The sequence below is a fragment of the Balaenoptera musculus genome, chromosome 16, assembly GCF_009873245.2.
Source record: "Balaenoptera musculus isolate JJ_BM4_2016_0621 chromosome 16, mBalMus1.pri.v3, whole genome shotgun sequence".
Classification (NCBI taxonomy): Eukaryota; Metazoa; Chordata; class Mammalia; order Artiodactyla; family Balaenopteridae; genus Balaenoptera; species Balaenoptera musculus.
This window is the reverse complement of record NC_045800.1, coordinates 22,709,083-22,725,704: the sequence shown is the minus strand read 5'-3', so window position 1 is coordinate 22,725,704 and position 16,622 is coordinate 22,709,083. Positions and strand designations below refer to the sequence as shown.

At 39.4% G+C, this 16,622-nt stretch overlaps 1 protein-coding gene across 1 annotated transcript in view; it reads right to left on the bottom strand.

The window, feature by feature from the left end:
* SORCS1 (sortilin related VPS10 domain containing receptor 1) overlaps positions 1 to 16,622 on the bottom strand; it is a 414,532-nt gene that overhangs the window by 164,480 nt on the left and 233,430 nt on the right. The window contains exon 8 of the mRNA XM_036829279.1: positions 628 to 692. Coding sequence (XP_036685174.1) covers positions 628 to 692 — 65 coding nt within the window. The remainder of the gene's footprint in view (positions 1 to 627; positions 693 to 16,622) is intronic.

Below are 16,622 nucleotides of genomic sequence, written 5' to 3'. Positions count from 1 at the left end.
TAAAGAGTTTAAGTAACTTTTTCAAGGTCACACAGTAAGTGAGTGAACTTGTGAGTCATGCAGACATGGGTTTGGATTGTGGATCTTCAGCTTTGCTCTCCATCGTGTGCTAAAGCCAAAATGTCCATAGGAAACACAGTCCTTCACTGTAGCCAACCTAACTAGGGATGTTCAGAACCACCAACTGACTTTTGCCTCCTGCCGCTTATGATGGGGGACAGACAGGATGATGCACTTCTACAAGCCCTTTCCAAGTGTTTTGTCAATCTCCCACTAGACAGTGAGGCATTGCCTGGATGATATCTGATAAAATAAGGAAACTGGCAAAACACATCAAAACAAAAGAGCAGCAATAATGCAGTAATAACAAGTGTTTACTTAAAAAATAAGAAATTTTGGAATTTTCTCATCACCTGCAAAGAAAAACCCCTTGACTGGATGAGAGTTGTAGAGAATTATTAAGACAACTCTAGGTAACTAAGGACAAAAAAAAAAAAAAAGTCCTCAGGTCCAAACGACTTAGATTATTGATTATTGCCACTGTGATTTCCCTTAACACAGATGCAATTCATGGCAGATCGATAAAATTAATTACTATTAACGTCGTGGAAAAGTTGCTTTACTTACGACCATCCACAGTTCTGGCCTCGAGATGCACAAGATCTGGTTCCTTGTTCGACCCCATCACAGACCTAAATGATGGAGAAACATCAACATTAATGAATCCCCATGTGCCTCAGAGAAACTCAGCTGAGCCCACAAACTACTAATGTTCATGGGATTCTAAAGCCACAATCCTTAGGATACATGTACTGTATTTACTGATATAGCCTGACAGAAAAATTTTCACTTCAAATAAAACCTATAAAAACTCCTTTATTTGATGAAGGCCAGGCTTGACTCTGGCAAGGATACTGTGTGTTATTAACTGTGAATTGCAAATGAGTCCCATGCATGTCATATGTAACAGTCTCACTGACAGTATATTAAACTTCCAAGAGTTGTCAGGCAGATGCCAGGAAAGCTGCTTTACCTGGGTGACTTGAATAGTGATTTACACAGCAAACTGATCTAATTAATGTTTTCATTTGAAATTTGCAGAACTACCTACTACTATCCTATGAACAGACCACATGACCCAACCAATGTAGTGGCCAGAACAGCCTAGAGTGACCATTCTCTGTACTGTTGAACCTGTGTGAGTGGGAAATACAGATGCACTCATATTATGATATGTGCCAGAAATCACAAGTGTAAGTAAAACACAAGTCTATTTAAAATGCCTTGGAGAGGACCCTCAAGATGGCAGAGGAGTAAGATGTGGAGATCACCTTCCTCCCCACAAATATATCAGAAATACATCTACATGAGGAACAACTCCTACAGAACACCTACTGAACACTGGCAGAAGACCTCAGACTTCCCCAAAGGCAAGAAACTCCCCACGTACCTGTGTAAGGTAAAAGAAAAAAAGAAAAAACAGAGACAAAAGAATAGGGACGGGACCTGCACCTCAGGGAGGGAGCTGTGAAGGAGGAAAAGTTTCCACACACTAGCAAGCCCCTTCACTGGTGGAGGCACATGGGGGGGAAGCTTTGGAGCCACGGAGGAGAGCGCAGCAACAGGGGTGCGGAGGGCAAAGCAGAGAGATTCCTGCACAGAGGATCGGTGCCGCAAGACACCCCAAAACACACCACCGGATGCAGTCCTGCCCACCAGAAAGACAAGATCCAGCCTCATCCACCAGAACACAGGCATCAGTCCCCTCCACCAGGAAGTCTACACAACCCACTGAACCAACCTTACCCACTGGGGGCAGACACCAAAAACAACAGGAACTACGAACTTGCAGCCTGCGAAAAGTAGACCCCAAACACAGTAAGTTAAGCAAAATGAGAAGACAGAGAAATATGCAACAGATGAAGGACCAATGAAAAAACCCACCAGACCAAACAAATGAAGAGGAAGTAGGAAGTCTACCTGAAAAAGAATTCACAGTAATGATAGTAAAGATGATCCAAAATCTTGGAAATAGAATGGAGAAAATACAAGAAATGTTTAACAAGGACCTAGAAGAACTACAGAGCAAGCAAACAATGATGAACAACACAATAAATGAAATTAAAAATTGTCTAGAAGGAATCAAGAGGAAAATAACTGAGGCAGAAGAACGGATAAGTGACCTGGAAGATAAAATAGTAGAAATAACTATTGCAGAGTGGAATAAAGAAAAAGAATGAAAAGAATTGAGGACAGCCTCAGAGACCTCTGGGACAACATTAAATGCACCAACATTCCAATTATAGGGGTCCCAGAAGAAGAAGAGAAAAAGAAAGGGACTGAGAAAATAGTTGAAGAGATTATAGTTGAAAACTTCTCTAATATGGGAAAGGAAATAGTCAGTCAAGTCCAGGAAGTGCAGAGAGTCCCATACAGGATAAATCCAAGGAGAAATACAACAAGACATATTAATCAAACTATCAAAAATTAAATACAAAGAAAAAATATTAAAAGCAACAAGGGAAAGCAACAAATAATATACAAGGGAACTCCCATAAGGTTAACAGATGATTGCTCAGCAGAAACTCTACAAGCCAGAGGGAGTGGCATGATATATTTAAAGTGATGAAAAGGAAGAACCTACAGTCAAGATTACTCTACCTGGCAAGGATCTCATTCAGATATGACGGAGAAATCAAAAGCTTTATAGACAAGCAAAAGCTAAGAGAATTCAGCACCACCAAACCAGCTCTACAACAAATGCTAAAGGAACTTCTCTAAGTGGGAAACACAAGAGATGAAAAGAACCTACAAAAACAAACCCAAAACAATTTAAAACATGGTAATAGGAACATACATATCAATAATTACCTTAAATGTGAATAGATTAAATCCTCCAACCAAAAGACAGAGGCTCCCTGAACGGATACAAAAACAAGACCCATATACATGCTGTCTACAAGAGACCCACTTCAGACCTCGGGACGTATACAGACTGAAAGTGAGGGGATGGAAAAAGGTAGTCCATGCCAATGGAAATCAAAAGAAAGCTGGAGTAGTAATACTCATATCAGACAAAATAGACTTTAAAATAAAGACTATTACAAGAGACAAAGAAGGACACTACATAATGATCAAGGGATCAACCAAGAAGAAGATATAACAATTGTAAATATTTATGCGCCCAACATAGGAGCACCTCAATACAAAAGGCAAATGCTAACAGCCATACAAGGGGAAATTGAGGAATACAATAAGAGTAGGGGACTCTAACACCCCACTTCCACCAATGGACAGATCAACCAAAATGATAATAAATAAGGAAACACAAGCTTTAAATGACACATTAAACAACATGGACTTAATTGATATTCATAGGACATTCCATCCAAAAACAACAGGATACACTTTCTTCTCAAGTGTTCACGGAACATTCTCCAGGATAGACCATATCTTGGGTCACAAATCAAGCCTTGGTAAATTTAAGAAAATTGAAATCGTATCAAGTATCTTTTCCGACCACAAGCCTGTGAGACTAGATATCAATTACAGGAAAAAAATCTGTAAAAAAATACAAACACATGGAGGCTAAACAATATGCTACTAAATAACCAAGAGATCACTGAAGAAATCAAAGAGGAAATCAAAAAATACCTAGAAACAAATGACAATGAGAACACGATGACCCAAAACCTATGGGATACAGCAAAAGTAGTTCTAAGAGGGAAGTTTATAGCAATACAATTCTACCTCAAGAAACAAGAAACATCTCAAATGAACAACCTAACCTTACACCTAAAGCAATTAGAGAAAGAAGAACAAAAAAACCTTAAAGTTAGCAGAAGGAAACAAATCATAAAGATCCGATCAGAAATAAATGAAAAAGAAATGAAAGAGACAATAGCAAAGATCAATAAAACTAAAATCGGGTTCTTTGAGAAGATAAACAAGATTGATAAACCATTAGCCACACTCATCAAGAAAAAAGGGAGAAGACTCAAATCAACAGAATTAGAAATGAAAAACCAGAAGTAACCACTGACACTGAAGAAAAACAAAGGATCATAAGAGATTACTACAAGCAACTCTATGCCAATAAAATGGACAACCTGAAAGAAATGGACAAATTCTTAGAAAAGCACAACCTTCTGAGACTGAACCAGGAAGAAACAGAAAATATAAACAGACCAGTCACAAGCACTGAAATTGAAACTGTGATTAAAAATCTTCCAAGAAACAAAAGCCCAGCACCAGATGGCTTCACAGGTGAATTCTATCAAACTTTTAGAGAAGAACTAACACATATCCTTCTCAAACTCTTCCAAAATATAGCAGAGGAAGGAACACTCCCAACTCATTCTACGAGGCCACCATCACCCTGATACCAAAACCAGACAAAGATGTCACGAGAAAAAAAAACTACAGGCCAATATCACTGATGAACATAGATGCAAAAATCCTCATCAAAATACTAGCAAACAGAATCCAGCAGCACATTAAAAGGATCATACACCATGATCAAGTGGGGTTTATCCCAGGAATGCAAGGATTCTTCACTATATGCAAATCAATCAATGTGATACACCACATTAACAAATTGAAGTACAAAAACCATATGAAAATCTCAATAGATGCAGAAAAAGCTTTTGACAAAATTCAACACCCATTTATGATAAAAACTCTCCAGAAAGTAGGCATAGAGGAAACTTACCTCAACATAATAAAGGCCATATATGACAAACCCACAGCCGACATCATTCTCAATGGTGAAAAACTGAAACCATTTCCACTAAGATCAGGAACAAGACAAGGTTGCCCACTCTCACCACTATTATTAAACATATTTTGGAAATTTTAGCCACAGCAATCAGAGAAGAAAATCAAATAAAAAGGAATCCAACTTGGAAAAGAAGAAGTAAAGCTGTCACTGTTTTCACCTGACATGATACTACACTTAGAGAATCCAAAAGATTCTACCAAAAAACTACTAGAGCTAATCAATGAGTTTGGTAAAATAGCAGGATACAAAATTAATGCACAGAAATCTCTTGCATTCCTATACACTAATGATGACAAATCTGAAAGAAAAATTAAGGAAACACTCTCATTTACCACTGCAACAAAAAGAATAAAATACCTAGGAATAAACCTACCTAGGGAGACAAAAGACCTGTATGCAGAAAACTATAAGACACTGATGAAAGAAATTAAAGATGATACAAACAGATGGAGAGATATACCATGTTCTTGGATTGGAAGAATCCACATTGTGAAAATGACCATACTACTTAAAGCAATCTACAGATTCAATGCAATCCCTATTAAACTACCAATGGCATTTTTCAAAGAACTAGAACAAAAAATTTCACAGTTTGTATGGAAACACAAAAGACCCCGAATAGCCAAAGCAATCTTGAGAAAGAAAAATGGAGCTTCAGACTATACTACAAGGCTACAGCAAACAAGACAGTATGGTAGTGGCACAAAAACAGAAATATAGATCAATGGAACAGGATAGAAAGTCCAGAGATAAACCCACACACATATGGTCACCTTTTCTTTGATAAAGGAGATAAGAATATGCAATGGAGAAAAGACAGCCTCTTCAATAAGTGGTGCTGGGAAAACTGGACAGCCAGCTACATGAAAAAGAATGAAATCAGAACACTCCCTAACACCATACACAAAAATAAACCCAAAATGGATTAAAGACCTAAATGTAAGGCCAGACACTATCAAACTCTTAGAGGAAAACATAGCCAGAACACTCTTTGACATAAGTCACAACAAGATCCTTTTTGACCCACCTTCTAGAGAAATGGAAATAAAAACAAAAATAAACAAATGGGACCTAATGAAACTTAAAAGCTTTTGCACAGCAAAGGAAACCATAAACAGATGAAAAGACAACCCTCAGAACGGGAGAAAATATTTGCTAAAAAGCAAGTGACACAGGATTAATCTCCAAAATATACAAGCATCTCATGCACCTCCATATCAAAAAAACAAACAACCCAATCCAAAAATGGGCAGAAGACCTGAATAGACATTTCTCCAAAGAAGATATACAGATTGCCAACAAACACATGAAAGGATGCTGAACATCACTAATCATTAGAGAAATGCAAATCGAAACTACAATGAGGTGTCACCTCACACCAGGCATAATGGTCATCACCAAAAAATCTACAAACAATAAATGCTGGAGAGGGTGTGGAGAAAAGGGAAACCTCTTGCACTGTTGGTGGGAATGTAAATTGATACAGCCACTATAGAGAACAGTATGGAGGTTCCGTAAAAAACTAAAAATAGAACTACCATACGACCCAGCTATCCCACTACTGGGCATATACCCTGAGAAAATCATAATTCAAAAAGAGTCATGTACCACAATGTTCATTGCAGCACTATTTACAATAGCCAGGACATGGAAGCAACCTAAATGTCCATCAACAGATGAATGGATAAAGAAGATGTGACACATATATACAATGGAATATTACTCAGCCATAAAAAGAAACAAAATTGAGTTATTTGTAGTGAGGTGGATGGACCTAGAATCTGTCATACAGAGTGAAGTAAGTCAGAAAGAGAAAAACAAATACCGTATGCTAACACATATATATGGAATCTAAAAAAAAAAAAGGTTCTCATGAACCCAGGCGCAGGACAGGAATAAAGAGGCAGATGTAGAGAATGGACTTGAGGACACGGGGAGGAGGAAGGGTAAAAGCTGGGACGAAGTGAGAGAGTGGCATGGACATATATACAGTACCAAATATAAAATAGATAGCTAGTGGGAAGCAGCCTCATAGCACATGGAGATCAGCTGGGTGCTTTGTGACCACCTAGAGGGGTGGGATAGGGAGGGTGGGAGGGAGACGCAAGAGGGAGGGGATATAGGGATATAAGTATATGTATAGCTAATTCACTTTCTTATACAGCAGAAAGTAACACAACAATGTAAAGCAATTATACTCCAATAAATATGTTTAAAAAAATAATAAAATGAAATGCCTTGGAGGCACATATTATTTAGTCTTATCTTGCAGTGAGCCACATTAAATAGAAAATAAGTATTCTGTTGTATAAGCAATATGGGCCATCATACTTTAAGACTTTCATTCAGCAAGATTAATTAAACTTGGGACTATAATTTTTTTCATCAGGATTTGCAGACATCCATTTAATCTGTTCTATTTCCATGTGTAAAATAGTAACATGCCTTAAAACTGGTCTTCCTCTGCCTCCCCGGAGCCCCTCAGCCCCACCATCAAATCCATACGAGACAATGAAGATGTTAAAAACGCTCATCACATTCAGGACTCAGTGTGGTAGCCAAGACCCGCTTCACTTTTTCTGCCCCATGTCCTGCCACACAGGAAGATCTGCCACTCCTGAAAGTGCCTCATTCCTTTCCTCAGCCCTCTGTGAGCCTCTGTATGCTTTTCTCTCCAGCTTGAAAGGCCCTTCTCCAGTTTCACCACATCTTCTTTGACTCATTTTAAGACACATCTGAAAGGTCACTTCTTCCATTAACTATTTCCCAGTTACACCAGGAAAACTGCTCTCTTCCTAAGTATTTCTTTTTTAATACAAATTTTGTAAGAGTTTGCTATAAATTATTTATTTATTTATTTATGGCTGCATTGGGTCTTTGTTTCTGTGCGAGGGCTTTCTCTCGTTGCGGCAAGCGGGGGCTACTCCTCATCGCGGTGCGCGGGCCTCTCACCATCATGGCCTCTCTTGTTGTGGAGCACAGGCTCCAGACGCGCAGGCTCAGTAATTGTGGCTCACGGGCCTAGTTGCTCCGCGGCATGTGGGATCTTCCCAGACCAGGGCTCGAACCCGTGTCCCCTGCATTGGCAGGCAGATTCTCAACCACTGCGCCACCAGGGAAGCCCTGCTATAAATAATTATTTTATGTCTTTCCCTATATAAAAGCAGCATCCCACCTCCCTGCACACACGCACACCAAACTGAGAGCCCCTGGAGTAGCTTTGTTTTAAACACTTTATATTCACATGTATATATGAATAAAATAATGCCTGAGCTATAACAGATAGTTAAATGTTGAAAGAAAGAAGGAAGGAAGGGAGGAAGGGAGGGAAGGAGGGAGGAAGGGAGGAAGGGAGGGAAGGAGGGAGGGAGGGAGGGAGGGAGGAAGGAGGGGAGGGGGAGAAAGGGAGGGAGAGTGTTTAATGGTCTGTGAGCTCTTTGAAATAAGTAAGTGAATCATAGTCCTAAGGGCATTCCCAGAACTCTTCTTTTTTGATCTCATTTCCCAACTCAGAGTCTGAAGCCTAGCTAGCTTAGTCTTTATCTTAAGAAGTCTCCTTAAGGCCCTATTATCACTGTCAGTAACTCTTCTTTGATTGATACATGGCCTGAAATTCAGAGCCTATGTTTGAAACACTGAACTCTGCTTTCTTCTTCTCCCAGGAAGCAGAAATGTCCTAACAAGGGTTTTATAATTTTCCCCAAAGAGACAGGGAACGTGCACTTGGACATTCCCCCTGGTTAGAATCTGTACAGAGGTGGATGGTGATACTATCACCATCATTTCAGTCACGTATTCGAGGGACTGCTTGTTCAGATGGTAGCTCTGCACTTCCCATAGTGAAGCATTGATTGCATCCGTAGGTGACCCCTACTGACAAGGCCAAAGTCATGAACAATTAAAAAAAAAAAAAAAAAAGACAAGCTCCCGTTCTGACAACCCTCAAACTAGAAAGCTCAGCAGGTAACTGGTTTTGTAAATTATTATTGGGTAGTAACATGTTCTTCACCTCCCACCTTACCTGATGCAAGTTTCTTCCTTGAAATGACCAGTACCTATGACGCTGGCATCCCAGAAACACAGGGTTGCAACTATCACGCAAACCTAACCTGCTTGGCTTGTGCTTAGGGTCAACGTGAGGCAAAATGATTCTTCTGCATCCAGTTGCATCTTTCCATGTGCATATGACAACAAATCAATAATAGCAGTAGTCTCTTAAGATCTTTTATTATCTCTAAAGGCAGGAGCTGTTGTTTCAAGTGACATGTCCCTCTTATCAACTAATGTAAAGAGACAGGGACAAAACAGAATCCTTTGTCTTTCCAAAGTCTACTGTGGCAACTCCCTTAACCTGCCTAAAATTTTTTCCATGTCTAGTAAAACAACTGCAACAACAAAATAAAACTTTAAAGTCAGGCCATGGTGTTTCCAACAATTTTTATTTGCAGATGTGCTCGCCCTTTTTCCTGAAGGCCTAAGGGTGCCTCTAGATCTGCAGTCACACATTATAAAGAATTACTGCTGCTTTTACTTTGTGGCACTGGTGAGTTCTCAAGAGCTGAAGCCAAACAATGTTAAATGTTCACAGATGTGCTGGTTTTAATGGTGCTGTCACTGATCAGACACCTTGTGGAAACACATCACTGCAGATGACCTGCAACGTATCGTTTTCTAGCCCATTTATGCATTTTAGTTGGGACTGTAGAGTTTAATGGTTTTCTGCATGTTTTTAAGACCAATTGTTGTGATTAATAATGATGATGATGAGTAGTTGCCAGAGGCTTGTGGGGTGGGGATGGAGAAATGGGGAGAGAATGGTAAGAGTGCACAAACTTTCAGTTATAAGATGAATAAGGTCTGAGGATCTAATGTATAACATGGTGACTATAATTGAAAATGCTGTATCATATAATTGCAGTTTGCTGAGACAGTAGAACTTAAGTGTTCTTACACACACAAAAAGGTAAATATGTGAGGTAATGAATGCGCTAACTCGATTATGGAAATCCTTTCACAATGTATATGTATATCAAATCATCACGTTGTACACGAAGTATATCAGGATCCTATTTGCCAGGTATGCTTCAATAAAGCGAAAAAATAAGAAATCAAAGAAAACCAGCATAAACATAAAATTTAATCCAAAATATTCTCTTGAAGATCTTATTTTTGGAGGGAGATCTCAAGAATGGCTTCAAGAATCTCTATCCAATCATGTAAGTAACTCTGACTTCAGGTATTAAGCACAAAGGTTTGGGCACCTTTGCTTTATGCTTCTAGACTGCCCTGTACACATCCCTGTCATGGTTCATAATGATTTGCTGGATCTCTTTGCATAAATGCTTCTCTTACTTCACTGAGCTCCCAAAAGTCAGGTGCTCTGTTTTTTGTCACTGTGTTCTCTGTGCTTACCAGAGCATAGGGAAGAATGTTTCCTCAATAGACATACAGACATGTTTACACTGGTCAATATTTACTATAATATCTGATATATTGCGTTGTTCAAGTCTGGGACTCAGAAAGAATCTCTCTGTAAAAATGAGATGAAAGGGACTTCCCTGGTGGTCCACTGGTTAAGACTTTGCCTTCCAATGCAGGAGGCATGGGTTCGAACCCTGGTTGGGGAACTAAGATCCCACATGCCATGGGGTGCGGCCAAAAACTTAAAAATGAGATGAAAAATTTTGGTTCAGGATCCTTTAATTATATAAAAAGACAATAGGTGGCTGTATCTTGTATATCTTTATATCGCCTTTATGTCTAATTGGGAAAATGAATTCCCTTCTTGAGCTGAACTTCATGGAAGGGAAGGAACACCATGCTTTGCACATGCTGGTACCTCTGCCTGGAATAGCTTCTTACCCTTCTTCTGCCTTCTTAACTCTTACGGTCTGTGGCTCAGCTGCAGATGAGTGAAGTTGAAAACAGTCTCCCCAGTGGGGGTGCCACTTAAGCTAAGTTGGTTATCCCTTCTCAGATTTCCAGAACTGTGCACATACTTTTGCATAGCACAAATTAGGCCATGTTTCAGGTGGTGGCTCATTTGTCTGTCCTTCTTATTGACAGACAAGCTCAAACTTTTCTGTTTTTCTGTGCCAGTTACCATGCATGCTATATATAGACATTCAATCAATGTTTACTGAATGCTTTTGGATAAAGGAGAAGTACACAACCAGCCATATCAGCATTCATCAGTTTATCTGTGTGTGTGACATTTGGTCAGTTACTTAACATCTCTGTGCTTTTATTTTTTAATGATAATATGAGACTAAAATAAGTTCTCCTAGAATATACATCTTAAAGCACCGAGCAGATTCCTGGCACACAGCAAGGGTGTGTAGATAGGGGAATATTAATCCTGATGTGAAAATTAATCCTCATACGAAAATTAAAATTCGTGTTGGTAATAAAAGCTTCTTGGGATATCAGGGGTACCCCGTTAGCAAAAATGATTTATCATCGTAAATCTACAGACAAAATAAAAGTCAATAGCCCAGAGATCAACTATATGAATAAATAAAATCATTTACTTATTTAGTGAAACATTCTAATACTCTATTATGTGATAAGAACAAGGGCTACAGATTCCCTGGCTTTACAAGCTTTAGAGCTATGGGAGAGACAGTAATCCAATGAAACAAGAGTTCTAATATTCAAGTTGGAATTTGAAGACATAGGAGAAATGTCCGGAGGAGAATGAATGTCCTGTAAGTCTTTACAGTAAGTGGATTGAATCTTCAAGGATATGGAATGATATGATCAATGGATAGAGGGAGTGGAAGAACATTCTCCTTAGAGATAAATATCAAGTAAAAAGGCCCCCGGGGCTTCGTGGGTGGCACAGTGGTTGAGAATCTGCCTGCTAATGCAGGGGACGCGGGTTCGAGCCCTGGTCTGGGAGGATCCCACATGCTGCAGAGCGGCTGGGCCCGTGAGCCACAACTGCTGAGCCTGCGCGTCTGGAGCCTGTGCTCCACAACAAGAGAGGCCGTGACAGTGAGAGGCCCGCACACCGCGATGAAGAGTGGCCCCCACTTGCCGCAACTGGGGGAAGCCCTCGCACAGAGACGAGGACCCAACACAGCCAAAAAAATGGATAAATAAATAAATAATAATTAAAAGGTGCTAATAATTAAAAAAAAATAAAGGCCACAGGTCAGAGAGAGGTTGATCCATAGAGGTGTCTACTAGTAAGTCAACATGGTGGATCTAATGTTTTCACAGTAGAGCAGTAGCAGATAAAATGAAAATTTAGGCACTGTGTACATCATGCTAAGGTTTTGTATTTGATCCTAAAAGCCACATGATGCCACTGAAGAAAGTTATGCACATAAGTTTACAAATGGCTGAAAAGAAGAACTTGTGCCCCCATCTATCTATGTGTAGGTCTCCCTGCCCAAGGAAAGCATAAGGTGAAGGCCCTCTAGGACATACTAGACTCAGCTCTGTTGATACAAACAAGACAAAGCCAGCCTCATGCATCTCCGCCTCTAGCATCTTAAGTTGGTGCTCACATTCAGGAGCTGTTTGGGAATAAAATCTAAGGATTATCATAGTCAAGAATGCAAATAAAACACTCACTCTGATATAGTGCGCCGTGAAGTTAGCAGTGTAACATCAGCCTTCTGAAATACAATCAGCCAAATGCAGCCTTTGTAGACACTCTCCACAGAGAAACTCAAAAATGTCACTAGTTTATCATTCTCCTGGCATGTTGTCTGAGTTTATACCAACTTAATATACTGCTCAATAAATGCTGAGGAGCCACAAAATGTCCTGATATAGATAACCGCAGAGCAAGTATTAAAAAATAAACACCGTGACGGGATAGCACCTATTTATTCAGATTTAGATTTGCAGCTAATGGCCAAGGGAGGAATGCGGAGAGATCTGCAGAGGAACAGACGCTGGGGAGTTGGAGACACCTGCACTCCTCCTTTTTTGTTTTAGATGGAGTATTCATGTTTCTGCAGGCTCTTCGTGAATAAAGCCCATAGAAGCAAGTGGTTCTGTCTGCTACAGAGAGAAGCAGCAAAGTGCCAGCCTGTATTAGCGGCTGGATACCCTGATTTCCTCTTCTGTAGTCAAGGGTTTCCTCTTCACCTAATGCTACAGTTAGGCTCTCAAGACAAACATCGTCAGGAAGGTCCTGGCTAATGCTGCAACTTTTACTCCTGAACAAAGCAGCTTAGCCTGAGGTCTCATCTCCTGCCCATGTGGGGTAAATGAGCTAGAAAAATAAAAATAAAAAGCAGCCTAAAGGCGGCATTTTAACCTCCCCTGTAAGCCTAAGAAACATGCTTGCTTTCTTCTGGTCTCCACACGGTTACACTGGTTTCCTAGGAATAAAGGAATCTACTACAAATAACAAATAAACAAATAAAAATGATGCTTAGTTTTTTGAATGCATAATGGCTACAGAGAATCAGCATGGCCAACATCCTTAAGCTCCTTAAATTCTGCATTTTGTCATTTTTACTCCCCAAACCAGAAACCTGACTGTTAAGTTATGACATTTACAACAAAATGCAGAGCAGAGAGAGACAGACAGACAGAAAGACAGACAAAGAGAAAGTGTGTGTAGGAGAGCAAAGCAAGGAACGGGGTGTCTGACCTACAGTGAAGGAATACATAAAGCTCAGGATGGTTGTGGGAGGTGAGGTTTGTTGCATGACGTGCTGGGTAGAAATAAAGCTGAAAGTTGAAAGAGAAATGGAAGTGCTTAGAAGTAAGCAGCATGTCTCTCCAGTTATCAATGATTCTTCTAAATCGGTCGAGGCAAACCATTCTTCTACAGTGCTTCCCTATCCTTTCCCATTTTCCCTTGTTCTAATGTAATGATTTTGCTTCTTACACCACTGGTTGCATTTCCTGTTTCCTTCTTATTTCCCCACTTTTATAGCCCCTCCCCATCTTTGTCTTTGGTGTTTCCCAAATACAGATGAGGAGATCTAGAGAGACACCAGGGAACCTGACCAGATCACGAGCCTGATCCCCAAACAGAAACAACAGTGCCAATGAGATATAGAGAAATATACTTTAAATGATCAAAGAGTGTGGGATTGAGGTAAAAGAGGAGCTCACAATATTTTTTTAAGAAGGTTTCTTATTATCTTTTAAAACTGTAGTGGTATCATACCCTATGTATTTTTAGCAACTTGTTAATTTTATTCAATAATATGTCTTGGAGACTGTTCCGTGCCAGAACATAACATTAATGAGAGAGAGATCTCTAACTACTTTGTTGCAATCTTTTAAATGAAAATACCCAATTTATCTAACTATTGTCTATTGATTAACCCAAAGCAAAAATGTATATAAAAGGAAAAAACTACTACTGGAAATGCACATTCAAAATTCATAACAGTAGTCACCTCTGGGAGGTTTTAGAATGGTGGGGTAATAGTCAATGGGATCATTATACTTATCAGTAATCTTTTAATACAAACAGGATATATTTATGCATTACTTTTAATATTAATAAACCTGTATTAATAAAAACAAGAAAATTTCTACAGTCAGGAAAACAAAGACTAAGGCAGGTGTAATCAATGTGTGCAAATGACAAAGGGATAGAGAGGAGAGATGAGTGATGTTTGTATGAGGAGGAGATATGGAATTTCCTTAAATTTCAGAATATTTACAACTCGGGTACCATCTTACTAGAGAGTGGTGGCAAGGCTTAAGCTGTGACAGGAAAAAAAAATGCCAGGGATACCAGGAGGTATGTGTTTGTGCTGATCTTAAATTCAGAGTGAGAGGAGGAAGGTGTGAAGGTCTTGCTTGGGAATGGAGGGGCCATATTAACAGAAGACAAGGAGAGGAGAGAACTTCAATTCCCCTTTCTTTCCATATCTGTTAAGGACAAAGAACTTCAGACTAAGAGGTAGAACAGATATGAGTGTAAACGAATGGAAACCTGAGTATTTTACTGCTAGAGACAATCTGACCCAGAGAAATTATATTCCATAAGAGAATTCCAAGGGCAGCAATCTCCAAAATTTTTGTTTGAACACAACAAGCAAGAGAAAAAAAAAGAGCACACACCCATATATGAGTTGTTAGTAATAAGCTGTGGAAATGAACTAGAGTATTTATATATTAACTTTAAAAAGTATACACAAAATAGAAATCAAAATATAAGCAAGCAAAAAGTCAGAAATTCTAATATTTTCTCCCCACGTCTCCATGAATCATCAAACCTCCCAGCAACCTGGGGTGCTGCTGCAGGTAACTCACCATGGAGACCATTGCTCTAGACTGAGGATTCCTGGGACATCCTTAACACTTAACACCCATCAGGGCAGACAGCGGATCCTCAATTAAATTTTTTAATGAATGAATGAATGAGTTCAACAAATATTTACTGAATACCAACAATGTGCCAGTGGTAGTTCTAGGTGCTGAGGGTTTAGCAGTGAATAACAGAGAGGAAAATCCCTGCCCCTCATGAAGTTTACATTTCAGTAGAGAAGACAGGGAGTGTATAACTATAAATACATGTCAGGTGTATATTATATACAATGTATCATTTCTTGAAAGCTGTGTAGAAAAAAATATATATATAAGGGACTTAAACTATATCAAAAAAAACTATTGTCAAATGGTGTTGATCAATGGCTGGTGTCCATCTGTTAACTGTGGGATGGATGTCACATAGGACCTGCAAGGCTGTGCCCTTGTTAGTGTCCTGCTCAAAAAGAGTCAACAACTTGGATAAGAATACATATCGTGTGCCTAGAAAATTCACATATGACACAAATTCAGAAAAATAATGATGAGATAAGAGAAAGGGTATGTTAGCCTTGAAAGCAATTTACTTGCCTAAAGTCATAGGGCTAATAACTGATACAATCAGATTGGAACCTAGGCTTCCTAATTTCTCTACAACTCCATGTACCACCTGTAGAAAGGTTGATAATAATAATACTTAATAATAATAGTGTTGTAAAGAGTAAAAGAAAGAGTACACACAGCTACCACTATTGTCAATAGTATGAATTAAGGGATCCTTTAGAGATGAAAAGACTGTTAGAGAGGAACTAGTCCAAACACCGCCTGTCACAATTAAGGAAACCAAGGCTTCAAGAGAGTAAATACCTTGCCCAAGGTCACACCACTCAGAGAGTGTCAGGTTGGAACTACTAACCCAGGCTCTTGACTCACTCGTGATCCTTCTCTTGAAAAAAAAAAAAAAAATCCCTTTTCTTTTCACCCCTTTATGCCTCAGAAAAGTCAGGATTAACTCAGAAGGCAATATGTGTGTCTTACACTAAAAAGATAAAGAGAAATAATGGGAAAACTTCAGACATTCTGAAATCCTGCAAGGATTAAGTGTTGCTATGGTCTGAATGTGTCTCTCCAAAGTTCACATGTTTAAACCTAAGCTCCAAGGTGATGGTATTAGGAGGTGGGGACTTTGGGGGTGATGAGGTCATGAGGGTGGAGCCCTCATGAATGGGATCAGTGCCTTTATAAAAGAGGACACAGAAGCTCCCTTGCAGCTTCCACCATACGTGGACACAGTGAGAAGGTAGCTGCCTACAATCTGGAAGAGGGCCTTCATCAAAACCATACCATGCTGGTACCCTAATCCCAGACTTCCAGCCTTCAAACCTGTGAGAGATAATTTCTGTTGTTCACAAACCATCCAGTATGTAGTATTTTGTTATAGCAGTCCAAGTGGACTAAGACAAATGTACTGGGGAGTAGGGTTGCATGGGCCAAGGCATATTTAAGAGGGTTCCATGTCCTAGAGATTAGAAACAGAATGGATATTAAGTTTAGTTTAATGCACTCCAATGTTCATTGCAGCACTGTTTACAATAACCAGGACATGGGA